This window comes from Prinia subflava, chromosome 1, assembly GCF_021018805.1.
Source record: "Prinia subflava isolate CZ2003 ecotype Zambia chromosome 1, Cam_Psub_1.2, whole genome shotgun sequence".
Taxonomy (NCBI): domain Eukaryota; kingdom Metazoa; phylum Chordata; class Aves; order Passeriformes; family Cisticolidae; genus Prinia; species Prinia subflava.
The window spans coordinates 134,676,450-134,702,654 of NC_086247.1; the positions used below are offsets into that span (position 1 = coordinate 134,676,450).

At 36.6% G+C, this 26,205-nt stretch overlaps 1 protein-coding gene across 1 annotated transcript in view; it reads left to right on the forward strand.

Moving 5' to 3' along the window:
• Window positions 1-26,205, forward strand: part of MALRD1 (MAM and LDL receptor class A domain containing 1) — a 230,822-nt gene that overhangs the window by 179,864 nt on the left and 24,753 nt on the right. The window contains exons 33-35 of the mRNA XM_063413520.1: window positions 4,033-4,308; window positions 7,727-7,852; window positions 9,870-9,936. Coding sequence (XP_063269590.1) covers window positions 4,033-4,308; window positions 7,727-7,852; window positions 9,870-9,936 — 469 coding nt within the window. The remainder of the gene's footprint in view (window positions 1-4,032; window positions 4,309-7,726; window positions 7,853-9,869; window positions 9,937-26,205) is intronic.

Here is a 26,205-nt window from a genome sequence, read left to right on the forward strand (position 1 = left end):
AAAGTTAAAGCTTTTGTACTCGCTTCCTTAGAACTCATAATTTTCAGTAGATTTATCTCCAAATCCTTAAACAGTTTCAAACAGATACTGCTTTTGAAAAAAATAACCTGTACAATGTCTCCTGCACTCCTGAATATGGTCTGAAAATGAGAGTCACATGGCACTCAGGAGATGAGTGCTGCCTTGGGAACATCTTTTCTGCATTTGAGAAAAGGTGAGGGAAACATTTTCTTGGCATGTCCGTGTTAGGCAATTGTTGAATCGAAAAATATTAAGTGACAGAAAGGATGTGTGAGCCACAAATGGTACAACTTGCACTGAAAAGGCTCCATTTCAGATTCTGCTAGTTAAATAAACTTCCATATATATGTACAAGAGGAAAATACAAGTTTCATAGATATGAATAAGTTTAGTTTTTATTGCTTGTGTGAGTGTACCTCGGTGTGAGTCAGCACATGGAGCATATTTCTGACGAGTCATTAGTGCCAACTCGTTTTTCACTGCAAACCACATTGTATTGTGAACACCTTAGTTTAATTCCTCACAGTGGCAAGAAAACAGAATGAATATTCCCACTTTTTAGAAGGAAATGTGTCAGTAGCAGATACTGCAATGATGAGCTTAAAATAAATAATTACATAGGCAGTAGCTTTGAATAGAAGTAATTAGTTTTGCATTAATGTTGCTTGAGATTTCTTTTGAGTTGGAATTAGTTAATGATTTTATACATTTGCATATTCTTAATTAGCTTTTTTTAGTTGTTAGCTTTGTACAAGTTAATGTTTTTATAAATTTTGTAAATTTTTTCCAGGCACATTTAATTTATAATTAAGACAATGATTTATAAACTACTTTATGTAAAGAAAATAGACTGAACTTTAGGGTAGAGTTTTGGCAGATCATGGCAATACCAACATCTTATAGAATGTCATCCAGAGAAAAATTTTTCTATTGTATCTGAAGCCAAACACATGTGAACTAATGAACTAATTAACCTATGAGTTAATAAACAAGGTATGTTCCTATGATCTTTGAAGTACATTCTCATCTCGTGCACCATTCTGATCTAAAAGGATTTTACTTATTTCAGGGTGAGACTTTGGATTTTTTTTAATGTAGTGCAAATATAAACCAGACCTCAATAAGACCATAAGACCCCTGGTTAACCTTACCCCTAACTCAGCCTTGACACATCTTTGCTGCCCTTGGTGAATATTGCACACTCTAATATAATTGCTATGCAAGTCAGGAATTTGTTTCATCCTACAAATTATTTTCTAACCAGAGGGAATAATGATAGAAAGTAATAATAATAATAATAATAATAATAATAATAATAATAATAATAATGGGAAAATAATCATCCTCCATTCAAAAAAAGCGTTCAAGAATTTCCCTAAATATTTAATTTAGCACAGGATTATTTACATGCATAAGCTCATTATATGATTGGGCTCATAAGGCTAAACTGATTAGGGTTATAAAAGTCTGAAAATAATTTAACACTCAAGGCCAGATTCATAACAAGCAAGACATTCAAGAAATATTGAGTTTAAGAGGGGATTTCAGTTTACAGAACCAATTTGGGTAGAAGCATGTGAGTAAACATATGATGAACAGGAAATTAAACTGGGTTGGAAATGCTCACAAATGTATTATAAATGCAATCCTTTCTGCAGCATAAACAGGCAACCACAGGAAAGTCAAATACCTTGTATCTGTGTGGGGTTAATTTCCATAGTATAAGAACAAATACAGAAAGGCTAACACAGGGCTATGCAAGGATAAAAGAATGTGCATAAGCAGAACTGACTGCAGCTTAAGTCATTTTCACTGCCTAAATGCCCCCTAGGCACTGTGAGGAAAGAGTCAGAAATAACAGAACAAAAAAAAGTACTATCAAATATAATCATACTTTTGTATTTTTTCCCAGAGCAAATGCAAGCTAAAATTTAAAAATGGGGTTTTTTACTCCACTGTGCAAGATTTGACAGCACTACTTCTGTATCAGTGGAGAGAGAAATACGTTCTACCAGTGACCTTTCATCAGTATCTTGACAGAATCATGGTCTTATGTAGTTTCTATATGAGAAACCAAATTCAAACATCTTTATGGGCTACAATAATTATCTAGCAAAGCATAGGACCAAAGTAGAAAAAAATGCAAAATCTAGAATACTTTTAATTTGTACAAAATCAATCCACTCTGTGATTTAAATGTCAATTATCAACTACCTAAAACAAATTTCCATAAGCCTTTTAAAGTAGCGTAAACATTTTTTTTAGATTAACAGATTTATAAAACACATAAGAAACCACAATCTTTTCAATTCCATGTACAAGCACACGTCTTTGAAGTATTTGTGTATAATTCTGTAAGATCACTAGGTTATTTTCACTGATTTCATTTCTGTTGTTTTATGTGTTACATTATATCCAGTGAATCTAATACATTTTTCTAGTAGAATGATTTAATTTAATAACATTAGGGCAATGAAATAATATCAGGCATGTTCTGTTGCATGAAGCTTTTCAGTTATTTTTTTTGATGTTAAGTCAACATGAAAATCAAAGATTTCTAATCTATAGAAGGTCTGTGTTACACAGAACTTTGAGCTTTTTCTCCTTATAGCTGCTTCACAAGAAACTGGATGGTAAAATAATGCTAGTGTTCTGTTTATGTGAATGCACTAACAGTTCATGTATTTGTACAAAAGGCTATTGTTATTTATGATGGAGGTAGCTTTGAAACTGAGCTTGTTTCAACAAAGTCCTCATGCTGCAAAACCCCAGCCTGGTACTGCAGAATACACAAGCATATTGATATGACCAGTGGATTAAAAGTCATAAAATCATGCCAAAATCAATCCCTTATGGAGTGTCATGCCTTAGTGCAGCAGTAACATTGGACATCTGAGGTCAGAGAGCAATGCTTGCACCACTTCAAAAGACAAGATGAAACCCACCCATGACTTTGTGCTTGTCCCCTTTGCCTCAGCCCAAGTCACCAGCAAAACTCCTCCTGTCTTTTACAGAGGAAACTACATTAATTTTTCTCACCTTGCCTCTAACAATCATATTATATTTTTTACTCCACTGCTCCAAATTGACCTAGAAAGATTAAATATATGGAGCTAAATTCTGGAGATTTTTCTCTTTCCCTGCACATAAAAAGTACAGGAATCCATCACATTGTATCCATGGGAGATGCTGATGCTATAAAGAACACAACATTAGCACAGCCAGCTCCTTAGAAATTAGTTTCCACAAATAGATCTTATGCTTCTGCTAATAAAATTCAGTTGCAATGGTTTTCATAGGAAGAAACAAAGACTTAAGTATCAGGGAAAATGAATTGATATACATGACCACAAAAAGCTTTCCCCAGTATTTTCTTCCAGCAATGCAAGTAAGCATGGAATATTTCATTTACTTACTTTTTTATCTATTTATTTTATTCATTTACTTTTTGTTCAGGTGTCTGAATTAGTTAAAGTCAGAAATTCTAAAAATACATTTTTCTCTACTTGTATCCTGGAAACCTATCTAGTACTTTTTAAATTTAATTCTCTATCACATCAAGCTAAGCTAGAGCCAGAGTGATAATAAACTAGATCAGTAAAAACTTTTACTGCTACTTTATAAAAATCTCTTTCTTAAGTTAACTTAAAATTATAACTTGAGGGCTATTTTAAAGCTTTCCAGACACTGGGTGAAAGACAAGATTTATTAATATTTTGGTATTAAACCTTCCATGTGTACATGGCAAAAGAAGCAACAGGATCAAAATAAATGTTGAATATGATCTTTAGAAGCAAAATGCTGCCACAACAATGGAGTTTATATGAGACAAAATATTTCTAAAGCTGTGTTTTGCACTTAGGAGCTGCGTTTTTCTAAAAGTTGTGTTCTTGTTTGTTTAGAGTTTAGTAACCAAAATCCGCTGCATTCCCAGCAGTTCCTGTGCCTGTCTCGAGGCAGTATGAATGGCTGCTGAAGGAACAGAATCACTGAACACTCCTGTTCTTGCAGGACCCGCTGGCCCACAGCCCCCAGCCTGCAGTGGTGACCAGTTCCCCTGTGCCTACGTGCGCCAGTGCTTGTCCCGCACCGCGCGGTGCGACGGCGCTGAGGACTGCGAGGATGGAAGTGATGAAATGGACTGTCCCATGGAGGGGCCTTCCACCACAGCTCCGGGCTCCTGCAAGGAGGCAGAGTTCCTGTGCCCCTCCCAGGGCTGTGTCCCGTCCCTGCTGCGGTGCGACGGAGTGCCCGACTGCCACCGCAGCGAGGATGAGCGCGGCTGCCGTAAGTCACCGCCACCGTGGTGGTTATGGCAATGGTGGCTTACCTGCCTCAACAGTCATGCCTTAGGGAAGAAAAAGAGCTGCATAGTGAAGCTCTGTGTAAAATTCATCATTCCCTTGTCAAAAACCCCTTATTTGTGTCACATTAATTGCAGAGATGCTTTACATTTCTAAACAATTTTTCTCACGCATTTTAGTTTCCTGGCTATATTCCTGGTAAATGTTTAAAAAAATCGCAATTGTGTTTCTGTTAATATTTACAAGCGTTTCCACATTTTTTCCCTTAAATCGTTGAGCTGCATTTGCATTGCCTCTGTAACCTCTGATTATGATGTGACAGAAAGATAGGCTTCTGCAATTCTGTGTTTCAGTAACATTTAAGGCAGTCCTGACCTTTCAAGGATTTTGAAATCAAGTCTGTTCATGAAATAGCAGCAATCTCTGCCCCAAGCAAGGAAAAGGGCTCACAAACAAAACACAAGGTCAACAGGTTTTCAAATGTAACTGCAATGAGATGCCATGGAGAAACATCTGAAACAGATAGACACAAAATTGAGTGTCTGCCCTCTTAAAAATATTTCATTATTAGCAGATGAACTGGGGCCAACTGCATCATTTCAGGAATTTTAAAATAATTAGCTACATAGAGAAAAAAAAAAAGAAAAAGAGGTTTTTTACATAAACACTTTTCTTCCTATACCTATCATGCTGTAAAACTTTTTAAACATTTTTCGCATCCTTATCAGAATGAAAAAAAATGGTAAAAAGTATCAGTTTCTGGTGGACTAGAAATTCACTTTCTTTAATATTTTCTATCAAAACTACTAAATATAAGTACAGGCTACTGTACATGCCATTTATTTTAGTAAATTAGTCTACCAAGTGATATGGCTTTGGCAGACTGTCTGTGTAAGTCTCTTGTTTAGAAGTGAGCCCTGTGGTTTTGTTGGCAGAAAACATGATTTTGGAGATAACTTTTGATGCTAAATTCTACATACCCCGAAGGCGTGTAGAAATTTTTGTACACGTTCCTTTCTTCAAATAAACCTCTCATGGTTAATCTTCATTTGACCTTGATTCCTCCTCAATCTGTCCTCAGGTAGAGATGTCCAGGCTGTGCTCTATTACATGCACATCCCAACTCCACACCACAGAAGCTGATGTGGAACCTCAAAATCTGAAAGTCAAAAGATTTGCATGATTTTCTGTATTACCCAAACAACTTGAGATATTGCTTTGTTTTGCTTATTTTACTGCTTTGACTTTGAAACAAAACCCATGGATTAAGAAGAAATTAAATCCTGTTCTGTTGAAAGAACAAATATTCTCCATAGATATTTCACAACTTTGGGGTTCTCAGTCTGAAGGAAATTTAGTCAAGTCCGCATTTCATTGTTACTCCAAAAATTGGTTTACACTATATAAACGTGTAAGCACTGATAGTATAAGATAGAAATACAGAGCAGTAATTCTTGTTTCTTCTCTGAGGAAGGTACTTCAGAGAAGCAAGGCAAAGCAAAAAGAAAGTGATTCGTGCTAGTTTGGAATGAAACCAGTGGAAAGCTGATTACTGTCACAGCTGGTGCTGAGATCCAACTGCAAACGCAGTGAGAGCACAGCGCTCAGTCTTTAACTTCCTGCCCTTAACAGGTGAAAAGCCAGAGGAGTTTGGCAACTGGGAAGGTCAGAGAGAAAAAGTAAATATCTCAGAAATTTTATTCTTTTATTGAATTTTATGCATGATCTATAAAATTGATTGTTGCTAGTAGTTCCAGCCTAGGCGTACTATAATAACAGCACAGATTGAAAGTGAGGGTTTGTTTTCTTAGATTTTAGGTTGATTTTTTTTCCTTGGTGCAGATCAAGTCTATCTGCTTATTTTAGAAAACTTCATTTTAGGAATTACTGGCACTTTCTATTTTGTGTCCCATAGCAATTTTAGTAATTTAAGTGTAAAACAAAACACTTAACACTATTTAAATGTAGAATAAAAATATTCTGGGTTCTGAATTTAGGAATTCATTAGGAAAAGTTTTCTTTTGGGATAAAGACTAGTTGTGAAAATGCATCTTGCAGAGATTAAGGATAAAAACCAAAGGGAGGCCAGGACAAAAAAAAAAAAAAAAAAAAAAGAAAAACAAAACCAAACCAAACCAACAAAACAAAACAAAACAAAAAATCCACAAAAAAACCCAAAATAACCCCAAAACCAAAACCAAAACAAACAAACAAACAAACAAAAACCCCAAACAAACAAACAAACAAACAAACAAAAAACCAAAAAAAACCCCACCAAACAACAAAACATTGGTCAAGTCCCTACTAAACACAACGTTTCTACCACAGAAATGCTTTTCTTCATGACTTAGAGATTTATGTGGACAGAGTTTCCTGTAGAGTTCACACAGCAGTTAGGCTGTCCAATATTAAGATAATACTGTTTTATACCTACTAAGGTAGTGGATTTTATTGCTTGTTACATTTAACAAAAAAAAATCTGGAACTGTTCTCCAGGGTTGGATGTTCTACTTGGCTGAGTGTCTTGCTGTCAGTTTTAGTGAAGGGTATATTACCTCACCTATTAAGTCTTTTATTTGCCTGATAACAGAAGTAAGGGTGTAAAACAACCATATTAACAACAGTGGGTTATATACATTAGTTTTTCACAGAGCAACATATTTTTCTGTCTGCATCATCTGACTGAAGTGCTAATAGCAATGAATTAAAAATCATTTCTCATTTTTCTGTTGTGCACCAAAATGTATCTCCTGTAGTTCTGGTAAGTTTTAAATACCTATGAAATATTAAAAATATTATACTTTCAAACAGGCTGCGATATCATTATCCCTTCTACTGGTTTAATTTGCACCTGGAAAATTAAATATAGATGAAAATCGGATATTTTCATTTTCATATCTTCACTGTTTTTCGGTGTCACATGGTCTTAATATTCTTTACCTCAGCACCAATAACTTGGTGTCATTGTCCTTAACTGCAAAATTTTCAGCCATTACTTCTTTGCTATGACTGTTCCCTATGTAATGTGTTAATGTGTAAAAAAATTGATTCCATCATTTTGAAAGTAGTAGTTGAATGAGAGTTTATTATGCTTTGTGACATCTTTTTTATGGGTTTTTTTTTTGGATTTTGCAGTATGCACTCTCAACATTGTAAGTTAATATGCACTCCTTCACAAATATTTCATGGGAAAAGTTGTTTTTTGTACCATCTGTGCTCTGTATTTGTTTATTTATTTAGCATCTCAGTAGTAAAGTTGCATCTCTTTGAAGATGAAAGCCTGTAGAGGTCACACAGATGCAAATTTATATCCTACAGTACGAATCAAGTTTTCCGCTAGATTTTTAACTGTGAGAAAAAAATATAGCTGATGATAAATACCATGTTCCTTTTCATTTCAGCCATTAAAGATTGTTCCAATGGCTCTCTGTTATGTGCTTCAACTAATCAATGTATACCACTCTCCCAGCGCTGTGATGGAATTGCAGACTGCATTGATTCCAGCCTTGATGAGTCCAGCTGTTCAGGTACTGTGTTTTGCATAAAAATAACATTTGAAACAAAGAAAGTGTAGTTATTTCCTACTGAATTTTTTGGCAGCCTCCAAACTTGACTGAGGTTCCTCTGCTAAAACTTTATCAAATTATGTTAGGCATGAATTTTCCTGATGAATGTATGACACAGATGAAAATGAGCAAAAGGTGAAGAAGAATATATGATGAACATCTTAACATCTTCATAAGGGGTGTTTCTCACTGTAAAAAAACATTGTTAAAAAAAAACCCAACCCTTTGTAGTATACTTTTAGGACTTCCCTTGATATTAGCCAGTTGATTTTACCCATACTTTTGAGTAAAAGGATTGCTTATTTTTTTTTTCCAAATGTATTAAAAATCCAGGTTGGAAAATAAACTAAATAGCATTTGTTTCAGCACAGTGCATTTGACACAATATTCAGGTTTGATTTAGAGTAGTTAAATGGTGGAGAAAGATAAGTACAGGACAATAATACACATTCAATGTGAATTAGATTTTTATTAACTAAATCTAACTCATACATAGATGATGGTGATGTAAATAATTAAATCTAGATTCAAAATATCCCAATCAAAGACAGAAAGGTACTGCAGCTCTTCTCCAAGACAGATATAAACTCTTGACCAGTTCTGGGCTGGCAGTACTCTGCCAGCTTTGCTGAAGTTGCATTAGCTGAGAATTTAGCTCTCTTTTTATAATTTTTATGAGCTTTGTGATAAAATTCACAACATACAGGCATTGCAATGAAAGAATTCATTAGAATATATTAAATGTCTATTCACAAACCAAAAATTTTACAAACACGTATTGGTAGGAGGCATCCACAAGTTTCTTTGAGAGTGAAACTTGACCAGAAGTATTGTGTCCTCTATCTCTCATAGCATCATAAAATGATTTGGGTTGGAAGGGACCTTAAAGATCAGGAAAGTGCAATGCCCCTGTCTTGGGCAGGGACACCTTCATGAGCCCAGGTTGCTCATGTGAGAGAAGGAATCATCATTCAACATTAAAAAATACCACTTCTTTAATGATGAGAGAATTCATACTTGGTAAATTTGATATACAAAAATGATTTTAAATTAAAAGGAATTTATTCAAAAAGTTCAATATAGAAGAATATAGAACATAAACTAATAGATATGCATAACAGTAATTTACAAACCTTCTACTATTTTTTTCAGAAAGCAGATATTTTAAGTAACTAATTCACTTTTCTAAGTTTAATCCTGAAACTAGATATGTCCACACTGAATAGCACTGTTATATACTGCAATAAAAATTTTCATGTTGCATATATCCAAAACTCTTTAAGTCTAATTGTATATTACCAGTTATTGTCATACTAAAGAAGATTGAGGGGATTCTTTTTTGATTTTGTGTTTTTTCCTTGCTAAAGCAATGTAAAACTAAGCTTCAGTAAAACTAAATGTGATGATGTAGAAATCCAAGTTAAAGGTCATCAAGAGTTTTTAAGGGAATATCACTAAGTGCTTTAACACCTTTTGTCTTTTAAAGCCTAATTTGTCTTTTTCTTATGAGAATATGATTCCAAGTGTTAAAATTCAGAATATCTTTAATAAAAGGGTTTGTCACAAAAAAGTATCTGTTCATCAGCCTTATATAAAAGCTATTAATAGTAACATAGACTTAGGTACTAATTAAATATTAGTTTAATTCTTTTGGGTCCTATTTTACATATTCCCATTGTTTGAAAATCAAGTAGGTGGCAAAAATTTCATTTCTGGGGTCAGATGAAAATCCCATTTGAGAAGAATTTGAAGACTGTTCAAGTGGAGCATCAGGATTTCAGTGAGCTCAAGAGCATTCCATTGCTTGTAATATTCCTATGACTTCACACTTGTATCCAAGTCCAGGTCTAAAAAAACAGTTTTGGAAGTGCTAAGCACTCAAAAGGACAGGTGTGAATATTTTGCAATTTTGAAAATCAGATAATGACAAACGTAATCAAAAAGAGGGGGAAATCATAATTTTTAAATTTTTTTGCAGCTTGTCCTGAAGAATACTGCAAAAATGGAGGAAAATGCACCATCAAAAATGACATTCCATTATGCCAGTAAGTTTCATTGGCAATTGACTTGTGCTTTGGGCTGAAAAAGCTGCTGTTGAAACAGGTGGTTTGCGCCCCAGGGATTGAAATGGTATTTAGTGGAGGTGTATTTTTAAAAAAGTCTCTGTATGTCTACACTATTTTTATTTACTCTTAGTGAGTTAAACCACATTTTGAGAAGAACGTTATTTATCAGATCAGATTTTCTGTAACTCTCATCTGTTATTACATGAGACAACCTGTTGGCCTGACACCCTAAGTTTTCTGTCTCATGTTTCACATCAACATTTAAAAACACGTTTCTGTGCCTTGTTTGCAGCAGGGTGTTGTGCACCTCAGATGAGATTTTACAACAGGCCACATACTAATCTTTATTTTCCTGTCAGGTATTTGGAAAAAGAAAGAACTTCTTACACTTATTCTCCTGCAAAAAAAGGGTTAAAAATATGCTTTCATTTTTTTCTGGAGATACTCTCTGATGAAAAAAATAATGTATGTAATTCTGATGTAGAATGTACAAGCCCCTAGAAAGAGTCTCAGGCTATCTGAAGGACTCATTTTCACAAGATATCACTCTGTTTCCCATTGGGAAATTAGCAGAGACTTTCTAAGTGCAGAGAAAGTGACGGTATGTGTTATCATGCTTTTGCCCTTCACATGCTCCAGTGGAGCTTGCCAGAGTTTGCCAAATTACTAAAGAAGTAACTGCTTTATCACAGCAGCTATTTTAGTCAAGAGTAGATGCTAAGGTTTGTCTCCTAGTTGCTAGGAAATGCACATTAATAAGCCTGCTTTGTCTTGCAAGACAGATTTATCCTTTATTGGCTGAAGAAATGCAATATATAACATACTCAGGAAATATAGGGACATTCATGTAGGGTATTTCAATTTGGGTCTCAGAAAACACTGGTAATTACCTGCAGAATTCCCAAAAAGTGTCCACTATAATAGAACAGGGAATGGTCTCTTGCCAGAAAATGGCAAGAATCTTGGAATTACATCAAGGTAGCTGCCTCAAAATTTCTTTGAACACATAAAGAGAGAAAGGGGGCAAAGACCATGGGGAAATATTGTGGAATGAAAAGTCAGCAGAAAATAAAGGAATTTTCAATAGGAGGTTTGTAATTTGTAGATTAAATCATTGATCAAAAAAAAAAATCTTGTAGGGACAAAGCTCTGGTGGAATAATTGAGGTTTTAGGCATACAAGAGAATTGAACTTCTGTTCAGACCTGCAAGAGAAAGTAACCCAAAATAGCAAATCTTTTTTATCTACAGAAATAAAAGACAGTTGGAACAAAAATAGTAAATTAAACTAGTAAATATGGTATTTTCCCTCAGCGTTCAGTAAGAAACATATTTAAGTCTGATTTAATGCAAAGGCAACCAGATTAAAGGCACAGAAACAAAAATTCCTTAACTGGGGGGTTAACATAACTTCAAGAACCGTATACATGCTTGTGTTGGGGAAATTGGTCATCTCTGCTCAAGAATTCCAGAACACCAGTGCATGCTGCAATAGGCTTTCTGAAAACTGTCTGTAGGGGAAATGGCTGGAGAACAAATGGAGAAGAAAAGGGATAGCCAGATCAACAGTCTCATTTCAATACCATTCCAAGGCTTTATAATATTTTTGAGGAATTACTTATAGAAATAATAACAGGAGAGTTAACAATTACTAGGATAAACATCTGCATGACTTTTGGAAATTCCATGTCAAGACCATAAAAAGACAAAAAACCCCCCAAAATATACCTAAAATAATTTAAAATGTAGAAGTATATCAGTTTTCAATGCCCATGAGGAAACAAACAAAAAGAAACAAAAGCAAAAATTTGAAGATACTATAATCTTACTGAGAAGGGTATAATTTAGTAGCTACAGTGAAAACTACTTGGACACAGAATAATGATTAAGCAAAAAAATTCTCCTCAGCTGGATCAGCAATGCTTAAGTTGCTGAAACCATTCAACCTCTCTGATGAATATCCTACATTTTTCTTTCGATTTTCAATTCATTCTTTTAAGAGATTCAAAGCAAAATGAGGAAACTACAAGGTGGAGGAAACCACAGCTGGATTTTTATTATTACTAAGTGCAATGAACCTTGATCTCAGAATGACAAAACTCTAGACTTTATTACATTTAAAATTCAGGAGACAGGTTTGTCTTCAGTAAGGAAAAGTTTAGGATGTGGGAAATGTATGTGTAGGAGAGGATGTATTCTGAGTAATGAGAGATTTTTATATGAGAGAATGTTAATTAATGTTGGATATTGGATGTTTGCCAAAGTATGGAGGGTCCCCTGAAGGGTTACTCCTACTAATACCAGATGCTCAAGAGTAGGAAACATGGAAGGCTTTAAATCAAAACATTTTTTGTTCTGTTTTGCTCAAAACAGGAAAGAATAGCAGTAAAATAATAAATACTTTTCAAAAGAGAGGAAAAAGGGAACAACTGAGGAAGAATAAACGAGGATTGCAAAGATTCTTGTGCTACAGCCACCCCTCCTTCACATTCATGTGGCTGTCTTTTGTCCACAGAAATTTAAAAACATCTGGGTATATCTATTCATGGGCACAATAATCACTCTAAATTTTTGGAATATATTAAGTCAAACAATCTAGAAGTCTGGGTTCGGATAGTCTTACTTAGACTGAGTAACAATCACTTCTCAGATTCAGTCCTCCTGGATTTAAGTGAAAGTAAGAGGCAGTGCTTGGAAGGAAAACCAGTGTTTTCACTCCCTCAGAGCACCCGTGCATGTCTGCACATCAGACTCTGTTGTCTGGAATGGCAATCAGCTCAGCCTCAGAGTCCTCCCTGCAGGAGGCTCCTGGGGGCTGCCAGCTGGACACACCTGGACACACCTGGCTCAGTGCAGAATGTGTCAGAGGAGCTGTAAGGGACACGCTTGGAACACATGTATATCGTGGAGCTCACAAAAATTCTGAAGTGCGACTAAAATGAGCACTCTGACACAGATAGGTCTGGGCTGAGGTTGTCAGGGAAGATGGGAATGGTGGAGGTCTATATCTGAGGATCTGTGCTATTGTGTAAATCATGTAGAGAAGACATCCATATTGTATTCTGTGCCAACCACATCCTGACATTTGGCCCACTCAGTCTGACCCACCAGGCTCACTGGTGTCACAATGTCATCAAGCTATCTTGCACGTTTGCAATTTTCCCTCTTGTTCAGCCAGTGAGAATTTAAGTCTCTGAGAATTATATCTTTTGTGTGGTTGCTAGGTGGCTAAGGGATTTCCTAAAAGCAGCAAATTCTGCTAAATTAAGAACTTTTGAACTTTTCTTGCCAGCTTTTGCAGTGTTGACTGATCTGGAAAATTCCATGCACTTTAATTTTAAACACATACAAACACTGAGGATTTTTCTCAATGCGTGGAGGGAGCTTTTCATGTTTGCTCTTTCTCTAATCAGCTACTAGGCTACATCCCTAAGTGGGAAGCAGTAACTGTGTGCTGTTCCCACACAGAGACTTGTATGTGCTTTGGGGAAAAAGTACACATACCTTTAAGCTAAAATAATTTTTGTCTGCATCTGGTGTGAAAGTCAAATTTTCAATGTACAGAAATATTTTTATTAAAAATATGTATTGGATTGTAAGACATAAACAAACTTTGAAATGTCCTCTGGAGTATATTAAGGTGATGTGGCTCATGCAAGAATTACACTATGGATCTCAACACCAGAGTTACTGCAGGAATAAAAGTCTGTGGTGAGTTGACCCTGACTCCATGCTGGATGCCCACCAAAGCCACTCTGTAACTCCCTTCCTCAGCTGGACAGGGGAGGAAAAATGCAATGAGAAGTTTGTGCATTGAGATAGGACCAGGAGAGGTCACTGAGCAGTTACCATCACAGGCAAACCAGACTTGACTTAGGGAAATTATTATAATTTATTACCAATCAAATTGGAGTAGAGCAATGAGAAATAACTAGATTTTAAAATGCTTATCTCCCCCCACCCCTCCCTTATTCCCAGACTCAACTTGGCTCCTTGCTAACTAGGTTAACTCTGCAATAGGAGAAGAGAACATAGTCTTATGCTGTTCTAGGAGAGTTTTAGGCAGGACATTAGGAAGAAATTCTTCACAGAAGGAGTAATTAGATATTGGGATGGCCCTGGCCCACACAGGGAGGTGATGGAGTCAATGCCCCTCCAGATGTTTAAGGAAAGACTGGATGTGGCACTTAGTGCCATGGTCTAGTTGAAATGGTGGTGTCAGGCTACAGGTCAGACTTGATGATCTCAGAGGTCTTTTCCAACCTAATTGATTCTGTGATTCCTCATATTCTCTGCCTCCTCCCCTCTGGGAGAGCAGGGAGATGAGGAATGAGGGTTGCAGTAAATTCATCACAAGGGCAGCCACCACCACTTTTGTGCTCAGCCTTGGCCATGCCAGGTCCTGGCAGCCAGCTGGCATTGGCTCTGTTGAGCATGAGGGAAGCTTCTGGCAGCTTTGCACAGAAGCCACCCCTGCAGCCCCATTCAGCAGATACCAAACCTTGCTGTGCAAACCCAATAAAACATCAATCATCAAGTCAGGCTTCAGAATTCAGTAAACTGCAGGAAGCTGAGATTTTGTTTGTTAGATTTTAAATGATGGAGGGGAGAAAGGTTGAGGTATAAATGAACTGTGTATTGTGTTTGTGCAACCAGATTTTGGTAGCCGGGAGGGAGGCTGCAGGTGGGGCTTCTGTGAAAAGCTGCTGGAAGATTCCCCCATGTCTGACAGAGCCAAAGCCAGCCAGCTCCAAGATGGGCACACCACTGGCAAAGGCTGAGCCAACCAGAGAAGATGGTAGCACATCTGTGATAGCACATTTAAGAGGAATAAAAAAGTTATTGCACAGATGGAATTGCATGAAGAGAGAAGAGGTGTGAAAACGTGAGAGCAACAATTCTACAGACACCCAGGTCAGTGGAGAAGGAGGGGCAGGAGGTGCTCCAGACACCAGAGCTGAGATTCCCCTGCATCCCTTGATGAAGACCATGGTGAGGCAGCTGTGCCCCTGCAGCTCAGGGAGATCCATGGGGATGCAGAGATCAACCTGCAGCCCATGGAGGAAATCCACACCAGAGCAGGTGAAAGTCTGAAAGAAGGTTGTGACCCCATGGGAAGTCTACAGTGGAGCAGGCTCCTGGCACAGACCTGCAACCCATGGAAAGAGAAGCCTGTGCTGGAGCAGCTTTTCTGGCAGGACTTCTGAGTGACCCCATGGGGATCCACTCTGGAGCAGTCTGTGCTGTCAGGACTGCACCCCGTAGAAAGGGATCCATGTTGGAGCAGTTCCTGAAGAGCTGTAGCCCATGGGAACCCAGGCTGGAGAAGGTTGTGAAGAATTGTATCCAATGGGACCCCTCAGTGGAGCAGAGGAAGAGCTTCTCTCCCTGAGCAATGTCAGAAACAACCTGTGATGAACTGATAATATGGTCATTCCCCATCTCCCTGCACCACTGGAAGGAGAGGAGAAAGAGCCCAGCAAGGAGGGTGGAGCTTGGGAAAGATGTTTTTAAGATTTGTTTTATGTCCCATGGTCCTGCTCTGATTTTGATTAATAATAAATTCCATTTCCCCAAGTCTGTTTTGCCCTTGACAGTAACTGGTGAGTGATCTCTCCCTGCCCTTATCTCAACTTGTGAACCTTTTTTTGTTATATTTTCTCTCCCCTGTCCAGTTATGGGGGGGAGTGATAGAGTGGCTTTGGTGTGCAACTGGAATCCAGCCAGAATCAACCCACCACAAATTTTTTTTCCCTGAGGATAAGAAAACTAACTCACCAGTATTCTTGATATTTGATTTGCAGTGTGCATGTTTTTGTATTAGCAGACATAGATAACAAACTATCATATGGCTTCCTAGCTATGCTGAGCTAAACTGTGCCTTATCTCACCCTCTGGGCAGCCACAGGAAAGCCAAAACCATGATCATTTTCTCTGAGGTCAGAGAGAAAGAACTGTCATCAAGCCCAAGCTACCTGCTCCATTTTAACTCTAGTTCTGCCCGTTCTTAGGGTACCTTGGCAGCCACATGAATTTCTTGGGTAGAGGAATATATCAGTTGTGTATACACACATGCATTGCACCTAGGCTAACCTCAACCAGTGCCTTTGCTGGAAAAGGAAACAGTACTGGAGCCAACAATATGTGACAATGGCTTCTTTAATGTAAGTGCTAGGTGAGATTATACAGTAAGAATTGTCTAAATTCTAAGATTAAATGTGTTTGAGCTCTGGGTCATTACCTTAATATATTAGAAAATTATTTTTATTGCTTCATGAGTTTCATGTTTCCACCGAGAACTTTCCACTTTCGTACTTCAATCTTTTTGCCATTCATTCTTATTAACTATTGCATTTTCCACTGATGAAATGTCTGCTCATCTGAGGTTGGTGGCAAAAGCTATGCAAATTAAAGAAAATTCCTCAGGGTTGTAAAATGGAGCTAAAAAGTTGACTATCTACAGTAAAATGGAGCCTGTGTTGGGCAGTCCATGCAAGCTTGAGTTTCCTATGCAAGCAACTGATAGTGCAGCTTTGCATGACTAGAAGCTGAACAAAACATTTTTTAAGCAGTGCTACACAGGGCTGAATATCACAATGATTGCTTTTTACAGAGCAGAATTCGTGTTTAAAAATAGTTATTTCTCCTCTGGTGGCTTAATTTTCAGATTTTAAGTACTATTTTGCAATCAACTGATTTTTTGTTGATTTTCAGATAAATTAAAGTGCGTGGCTTGATTTATATTGTAGTCTATCAAAAAATTTAAAATTGTAACAGGAGTTATTAACAGACTTCCACAGATGGAAAAAAAGAGCTTTTATTTGCCTTGCTTTTCTTTATTCTTTATCTTTTGCAAATCAATATTTTATTAATGTAAATTTTTAGGCACTTAGGAATATGGAAGAAACATCTCCTAAAACTTGTTAATATTTTAGTGTGGGGAAAATATAATATGGTTACATAGTCATAGAAATTCACAAAGATTATCTTCCTGCCTCTCTGGCTTTTAGAATTTAAGGTGAGATGATTTGGCAGAATGCATTTTAAGAGGTTACACTCCAGCTACTCGTTATTATAGTTCTGGTGTTTTAATAGATGTCATCAAATTTTTCTTCATTTATAAACGTCCCTTATAATATCAGTAAAGTCACTTTCTTTGTTGCCAATAAGATCAGCACAAAACCCACATGCTGAGAGGGTTGTACTTAATGGACATAGCTAGATCTTTCTTTCTGACAGATCATAAGATAGTAGAGTAAAGCTAAAAATGAACATACAGCTGTTTAGCCAATACCATTAGCTTATATATATATATATATATACATAATGCTTCTACAACTATATTTCTAAAACTTTCTACCCCTAAAATTCTTTTCAGTGTGCTGTTACAACAGACAGCAGGATAAAAGTTTCTGTAACCACAGGAGTTGGTGATATACTTATTACTTTGTTCTGATCCACAAAAATCATACTGCCACAAAACAGTGAATGCCTCATTTCAAGATGGAACCATACAACACAACTGTGCATTTAAATATAATAGAGAAGTTGGTATATTACCAAGTTACTCTTTCTTAATTTTTAAAAAAATATATGTATTTGTATTTTCATTGAAACCAATCAGAGAGTAAGGCCAAAGTAAGGTTTTAATAGGTGTCAGAATGGGACCAAAACAACGGACCTTACCATATTTTATTGATGTCTTTTCAATGTTTTATATGGTAGAACCATTGTGCATTTGCAAAAGATGGTGAAACAACAATCAGCTTTCCCTGTGCAGACTTACACCTACCGATGAAGGCCAATGTCACTTGAATTTTAGTCTTGTGAAAAAGTCTTCCAGAAACCTTTTCTTTAATCACCCTGAACTACTCTGTGTTTCTACGCTCTGAACTTCTAACGGTACAAGTTGTATTTGTACGCTGCACGTTCTTTCCTGATTTTTCCTCTTAAAAAGCATCCTTACCCATCACACCTCACTAATTTCTTTGCCCAAACTTTCATCTTCATGCATTTCAGTTAATTCAGCATTGACCCTCCTTGCTTGGATGACTACAAAGTTTTTAGGCCAATAATCTTCAAAAGCAGCTGTAGAGAGGGTTTGGTTTTTTTTGTCTCTGCTCCCTTTTCCTTGTTGCATGAAGTGTTAAATATTGACCCTGCTTTCTTAGCCTTCATAATTTATTCCAGCTCCATCTACAATTTCTTATTTAGCAAGTATAATTTGAATATGTTTCAAATACTGGTTGCTCAAACAGAACCTGTCCCCTACCCTGTGCAGAATAGCAATAGATTGCCTATGTTTTAAAAGGTCTCTGCACTCTTGTCAAAGTTTAGAGTACAATTAGACAAAACTGGTTTTACTGATTAAACAGAAAGTAGTTTTCTCTTTCAAAATAACTTCATTCAAAATGTTCATAAAAAAAGGACTGAGCACAGGAAGGAATTAAGCATATGATTTCCTTGTAAATCCAGAGAATCAAAGCATGGGACAGAAATCTTGCCTTTGACATTTGAGTGGCTTTTACAACTTTTTTCTTCAGTCTCTACCCTTGTTTTTTAATTACTTACTTAGTTCCAGTGGTATGAAGTTCTCACAGCTGATATTGGTATGCAAAACATGAAACAAACTATTTGGTAAATATCCAAGATTATCTTTATCTGAATATATCTTCTTACATCTATGAAGAATGTACAAGTAGTCACAAAAAATGCACAGCAGTAAACTGTACCATTGATTTGTTAGGGCAGGCTAGACAATACAACTCAAAGCTGTGTTGGTATTTCAGAAGTACACATGTGCTGCAATATTAATCAAAACTGAGCTGTCCTGCTTTTAGGCTGGCTTAAGAAAGTACTTTATGATTCACAAGGTCTTTGAGAAAATAAAGAAAAGAAACCAAATAAAAAACACAATGAAACAAACAAACAAACCTCCCCAAGCCCAGCCAAAATATTAATATTAATATCATGGGCTAAACTCATTCATTTATACCTTCTTCTTTTTCCTTGGAACTGGGAGAAGAACAATGTGCATTCGATTTAGATGCTATTAAGGATATTTCTTAAAAAGACAGGCAGATTTTGCTCTAGTTCTGTAAATTTCAATTTGTTTAGACTGCATTTTAAAGTTTTCTGGTGAAAAGCAGAAATTTTATAAAATTTCTGAAAAATACTATCTAGTCAGAAAAATGTCTACATAATTATTCTGGACAGAAAATATTTCACCTGACCAAGCAATAAACCTCTGGAATATTCAGAAAAGAACACTTGTATTTATTCTCAGACTGTTTCTTTCCATACTGCACAAGCACATCACGGACATGTATATGTTACATGACAAAGGGGAGAGATTCTGAGGAGGTGGAGTAATTTTCCAAAATACGAAAAAACAATTTTTCATCTTCTAAATGTAGTTGTTGATGTGAAGTATTTTCATCCAGTATCCCATAACAGTCTCCTTTCTAATGTTACCAAAATACAAAGGGTGCCAGAGGGCTCCTCTATGTGGCTCATGTTGTGGTGTAGTGGCTGACCCTGGCAGGACACCAGATGCCCACCTAAGCCCCTCCATCACCCTCCTTCTCAGCTGGGCAGGGGAGAAAGTGCAATGGAAGGCTCATGGGTTGGGGTGAGGACAGGGAGTCATCCCTCATCAGTTACCATCACAAAACAGACCCTGACTTTGGGAAAATCACTGATGGGCTCAGCCTTTGCCAGCACAGGTCCATCTTGAGCCAGCTGGCGTTTTCTCTGTCGGACACAGGGGAGGCTCCTGGCAGCTTCTCACAGCAGCCACCCCTGTAGCCCCCCCACTTGCAAAACATTGCCATACAAAACCAAAACATGTAGCATTAGTGAAACAGGAAGGACAGACAACTGTAAACCACATTGTTTTTAGGAGTTTAAAAAATTATTGTAGCTAAGTATTCAGAGCGGTGCCAAGAGTGTGCATTTCTTATGACCAATTTCACTCTTCTGCACAAAGAACCCACATGGAAATATTTTTTTGCTGTTGTTATTTTTAGGGCAGTTCAAGCAGAAATTTCAGACACAGATTTGTGAAGCCTGGCAGTCCTGAGAATAATTGTGCAAGCCTGGAATTGAGGATTTCTGAGCTTAGGATGTGCAGCTTCCCTAGTACGAAGTCTCCCAAAGCATGCAAGCAATTTTAAAACCCATATCCCACCTACTTTCAAGTGGTTTTTTGATGAAATATCATTTAAATATTAATGAGTACACACTTTTCTTCTATGACTTTAGTGTGCTTGTTCCAAGCTCTTCATGAGAGGTACTCTTTGGATTTTTGTTTGCCTTGATGAAATCAGACCCACATTTAATAACAAACACAGGAACTGCAGCAGTAAATTTTAAGTACCTAAATGGATGTTAAGTTTCTACATACTTAAAGATTTCTGATTCTCAAACAGTTTTTGGGAAAAAAAAAGTCTTTTGTATAACTGTGAAAGTATAAAACTTTCTTTGCAGAACACTAAGATTTTCTTGTGTACTTAGATAAAAAAATTGAAAACCAAATTAATTATCAGTACACTTTTTTACTATTTATTTTTTTAATGTTACTGAAGCTCCTGGAAGACTAATGTCAGAATAAGGCAATGATAAATGTACATAATAGTTTGATTGTTAGATTCTGCAGGACTTTATTTGTGAAGTACTCTAGTTTGTGAGTAGACTCTAGTTAAGAATATTCAGCAAATACTATTTTCAGCCACATACTAAAGCAAAACTGGGATGATTTATTCTGCCTGGAATCAGTGCTCAGTTTTCAATGAGGCTTTTACTTTTTTGCTCATAATGTCCCATGTTATATGTTAGAATAATATCCTAAGCAGCAATCAATGTGTTTCTGTCTTTAATTTCTACTCACTTCTTTTATGTAAAGGCTAGTTTATGTGTTCATTTCTGCTTCTTTAGAATTGACTATGAACTAAATTCCTTGTAGGAAAAGATCAATGATATTGATAGAAATACCATATCTTGATCTAGGATAGAATTTACAAAACTGTTATCAATGAATGTATTTAAATCCATCTGTATTTTCCAAAAAAGCAAGGATCAATTAGGAATTGATGCAGATAGAATAGCCCTCTAAACAGTTCCAATCTTTCCAAATAATTACGCTGAGCTTTCAGCCAGTTCAGGCAAACCACAATTATATGCAGATCATAAGGGATGGAAGGATTATTTGCCTTTCCATCCACATTCACTTTGAAACCCTATGTTTATAAAATGTCATCAGAAAAACACTGCATTTACTGACCTTCCTTGTGATCAGCTAAGCTGGAGTTTAGGGGCCAGAGAATTACTTTCTTCCACTGCACGGTTACCACAAAATACGTACATCTGCTGTAACTTTAAAAGTGTGGACCCAGTGATGCGTTCCTAGCCACCACAGATATGGCACACAGGACATTTCTCCAATTCTTGGCTCTGGCTTCCCAGTGAAGTCACCACCCACAAAGTATTGTCTGTGCAAGTCAGACTTTGGCAGCAGGCTCAAGAGCAAAGGCTCAGACCCAAACCATAAGAGATATGTCAGCAAACAGTTTAACTTCCTTTTTGCTGTGTGGGTGACCAGAGCAACAGGAAGGCTGCTTTTATTGAATCCTCATGGAAAGTAAGTTCTCAAAGTCTCTTTCTTGAGGAAGAAATAAAAGAAAAGTTGGAACGGAACTGCTGAGGGACGAGCTCAGGAAAAAATAAGTAACCTCAAAGATAAATAAAGTCACATAAAGGTTTATTCACAAGACCGCCGAGTGCATGAACACCAAGTGTGGACCTCAAGTTAACCCTTAAACATTCAAGAAAAGACTGATAATCTGAGGTACTACCAAAAATCTAGTTGTGAAATAAAAGAACAATACCCAGTTTTCAGTTTATAAAACTGAGAGGATCCTTCAGTTCGCACTTACATTCACAGAGATTCTACAATTTGTATATGCCTGCAACAAATCCTGTTTCCACTCTTGCTAACACATTAGCCCCATAGGCTTTTTATTTTCCCATTCATTATTAAACACTAAAAGAAGTTTGTAGTATTAAGTAACATGACAATAATAAAAGAACCAATTCTTAAGCTGATGTAAATATTCTTCTCTTCATCTGCAAATTAAAGTGAAAAAGCCAGTCAGCCTTACACCAATGTCCATCAACTAGGCAGCTTTTTGCTTATGTCTTACCAAAAGTAAATATTTTGAAATACAACTTTTTTCAAATGGTATGTTAGGCTTGAAGAGTTTTTAAAAATACCCTGGATCTAATTTTTTCCTTTTACTTTTGAATTTGTTTCTAAACAGTCTTTCAGAGTTAAGCATTTATTAACCTGTATAAACTACAAGACTTGACCTTGACTTTTTTCAAGCTCTGATTTGAAATTTATGATGAAGCTCAGTCCTTCAAGTACACGTTCTGTGTTTGATTGGCAGTTGCCATTTTTGAATGTTCAAAGAGTCATTTCTATAATATTTATGAAAGGATTTCACATCTTTAAAATTTTTTGATTTTTCTTGTGACCCATAACATAGCTGATTTGGTTTTATTCTTTGTTATAATCTTGTTTTGTCATTGTTTGATATTTTGTTACATTTTGATATTTAGGTTACTTCAGATCCAGCTAGATACAGTTGTGGGTTTTTTTGGTTTTTTTTTTAAGTAATACAAGCCAAGTCTCTATTATGTGAAACCAGTGACATGGGTGATTTTTTTCATGTGTATTTAGAACAACTCATTATTTTGGCTTTTGGTTGGTAAGTCGGCCTTTCTTCCTCACTTTTGTTTCTTCATAATGTCTTCTGTGGAAATATCTTACAAAGTAGTCATGTGGTATTTATCTTCTGTCCTAAATATAAAATATTAAGGAAAATACTTTTTTGTTGTAATTCCAATTGAAATCAAGTGAAGAGGCTCAGAAAATATAATCTGTAAACTCTTAGGGACTGGAAGGCACTTTTACTCTTCCATCTTCTGAAATCCTAACTGCTCCAGCGTTTGGGAATATATACCTATCTAAATGTTGGCCTTCAAAGTAAGTCTTGGAACATAAAATAAAATTATAAACTTTTCTATTGCTCCTGGATATTTGAGAAAAAGAATATGAATTGAATTTCTTATAATGGAAGTCTTCCATAACTAATTGGTTAAAACAGTAAATCTATATATCTATAAAATGTTTGAAATATATATATGTAAATCAGACTTTGAGAATTGCTATACAGCATCCCAAAAGGTACTTTAAGTACTGACACTTAAAAATTCTTACTTATTATAATCAGATTTTTAAAAATTAATTATTTGTTTGTTTGTTTTTATGCATTGAAGATTAGAGTTCAGGTTTTGGATTTCTATTCCTGCAAATAATTTTAGAGTTTATTAAAAATCAAGAGAAGATGGTGGCAGGGACATGTGTATTCTTGAGACCTGAGCCAAGATTTGTTCTCTGAACCATTTCAAATAGCTTTTACTCTCAAATGGAAATTATCCACTGTCCTTCAAGTCAATTAATTTAACTTTTCATGAGGTCAGCCCAAGCAAAGAGCTGAGTTTTCTGTACTCATTTGGCTTAGTTAAGCTCAGGAGAAGGACATGCAAGGATCAAGCAGTGTAGCAAAGAAATCTCTCTGGTAGTCATACGTAGAAGTTTTTCTTAACTGGTGGAACTCTGAGTGAATTTAAAACATTTCTAACACCTTGTGCCAGAGTAATAGAGAAAAGGCTCTCAATCAGGCACGGGAAGTATGATGCTGATTATGTGAATGGTTATGATTAGGTTTATTGCTAATGCAGTCCCCAAATAGTCAATGCAGTATATGCCACAAGCAAGTCTAAAGGGTTATACTGTAAGCAGGTTCACCTAGAAACAGACAGATCTCAGTCTCTGGCCATGAAGATGCACAGTTAAGAGGAAACAAAGCACCTGTGTAGCTTCTGTAGAATTTTCTCTCTCTATTCGACTGGATCTTGGTGCTTTTACTCACTCATTCAAAAGTGAGTCCCTGTCGCCCTGGGATCCCCCTGGAGGATGCCTACAACCTCCTGAGAGCAGTTGGCTCAGTCTTCAGCAGCATTTTATACCCTTGCAGGCTGATGTGCACCAAAGCCAACCACAGTCATCACAGCTTTCCCACTCTGGAATCGTTCTTTGTGCAAGCATCCAGACAGTTCCTCCTGCAGTACCCACCTGGTGCAAATACCCATCTTAGGGAAAATCACAATGTCCATGTGAGGGGGGAAGGGGACAAAGACCTGACTACAGACTAGACTATCTCCAATCACTGCCACAGACCTTTGAAATAATCAGGGGATGTGTTTAGTTAATTATGGAAATGGGGCAACACCAATCATAGATGTGGAGAAAGATTACGTGAAGAGCTGAAAATTAGGTTGAAGGTGACACATTAATGACATTTGCATGACAGAGGTGTAAATATTTATAAAATATTATTTTGTCCTGGTATTGTTCCTTACTGTGTAAGAGCCAAGAGAAGAAAATAGATATTTTTTTCCTTTCAATTTCCTCTGGGGTGAGCCTGACTACAGGATTTTAACAACTAATCTTTAGGGAAGGGAGAGAGGGAAAGAGAGAAGGGAGGAGGGGAGGAAGGAAGGAAGCCACAGCGTATGTATCAGTGTGTTTGTTCATCAAGATTTCCTCCTATGCCATTCATCAATATACAGTTCTGGCACAGGGCTGCTCTCTGGAATATATAGGAAGTAACTGCTGAGCCTTTCCTTAATGTATTCAGCTGTAATGACATGAGAAAAGGTATGTCTGTTTGGGGCACACAAGTCTTAGTAGACAGTGGTCACAATTGCAAACAGAACAGAAAAATTCTGTAATTTTTAAACTTCTTTTTATCCTGATACGCTAAGGAAACACAGTTAGTGCAACTACTGCTATTTTATTTGTCAGACCATGATTCTTTCCCCCTAAGTCCATATTTAGCTGACCTGTCAAACTGGACCAATCTTGATGAGAGAGAGAGATGTCCAAGGTGTGATATCCCTGGAACTTTTTTGAAAAAATGTTTTCTAAAGAATGACCTGAAAACCTGATTTTTAGTCCTCTGCTGTCTTTAAGGTAAAATGGCAGCATGAGCCTCAATAGTTATCTATCCCCTCTGCCCTGTATGTATTTGCCAACACACAGCTCATGATATAATTCTAAGCCTTGTCAATGTGCTCATGTGAGAGCATTGAGAGTACTGTAGTGTCCTGGTTTAGGGTAAATTTGGGAGAAAACCCCTGAATGGGGTCCCTCCAGGATAGCAAATTCAAGCAGCCCCTCCCCCAACTGTTCTGGTAAAAGATTTCCTCAGAGAAAAGTGGAAAAAACTATTTATTTAACAACCAAAGATTCCACAAGCCCCCAGAATATGAAACAATAAAACCTCTCTTTGTTCAAAGAGATGGCAAACACAGAAAATCCTTTTCAAGAGGTGTAGCTCAGCTCACTCAGTCTCTTATCCATCCCTCCAGCACTGGGAAATACCAAGGTCCAGGCCCTGGTGGTCACCACGTGTGAGATCCTGGTGTCTCTCTGGGTTTTCAGTCCAGAGCAGGTTCAAACAGTTCCAGGAAAAAAAACGAAAAAAAGAAAAAGAAAAAGAAAAAGAAAAAGAAAAAGAAAAAGAAAAAGAAAAAGAAAAAGAAAAAGAAAAAGAAAAAGAAAAAGAAAAAGAAAAAGAAAAAGAAAAAGAAAAAGAAAAAGAAAAAGAAAAAGAAAAAGAAAAAGAAAAAGAAAAAGAAAAAGAAGAAGAAGAAGGAAAAAAAAAGCAGTCCAGGGAACTTCTCTGTCTCAGCTAGCTAAAAACTTACTAAAAGCAAAGAAGATCTCCAGCCCGTTATCTGTCTATGCTGAAGATGACACAATATCACACAATAATAATCACAATAGTACAATCTTATATTTAAAGATATTAAATTTTTAAATAAAGGTATAATTTAGAAAGTAATGAAAATGCAGGGTTTTTTTCACTTGTGCTGTTATTAAAAAAAAAATTAAAAAGTAAGTCCCAAACATTGGCTCACAAACAAAGTCCATCATGCAGAATGTTTTCCTCTGCTTTCCACCTTTTTAGACAAGCAGAGGCAGGCTCAGACTCCTGCTGCTTCATAGCAGCTGCAGGTTTCCTCTTGTACTCATACATGGGAGAACACCTGCAGACACAGCTGCTACCTTAGCCAATCATTTTAACTGCATGCTTTACCATATTGTCACACCCAAAAGATG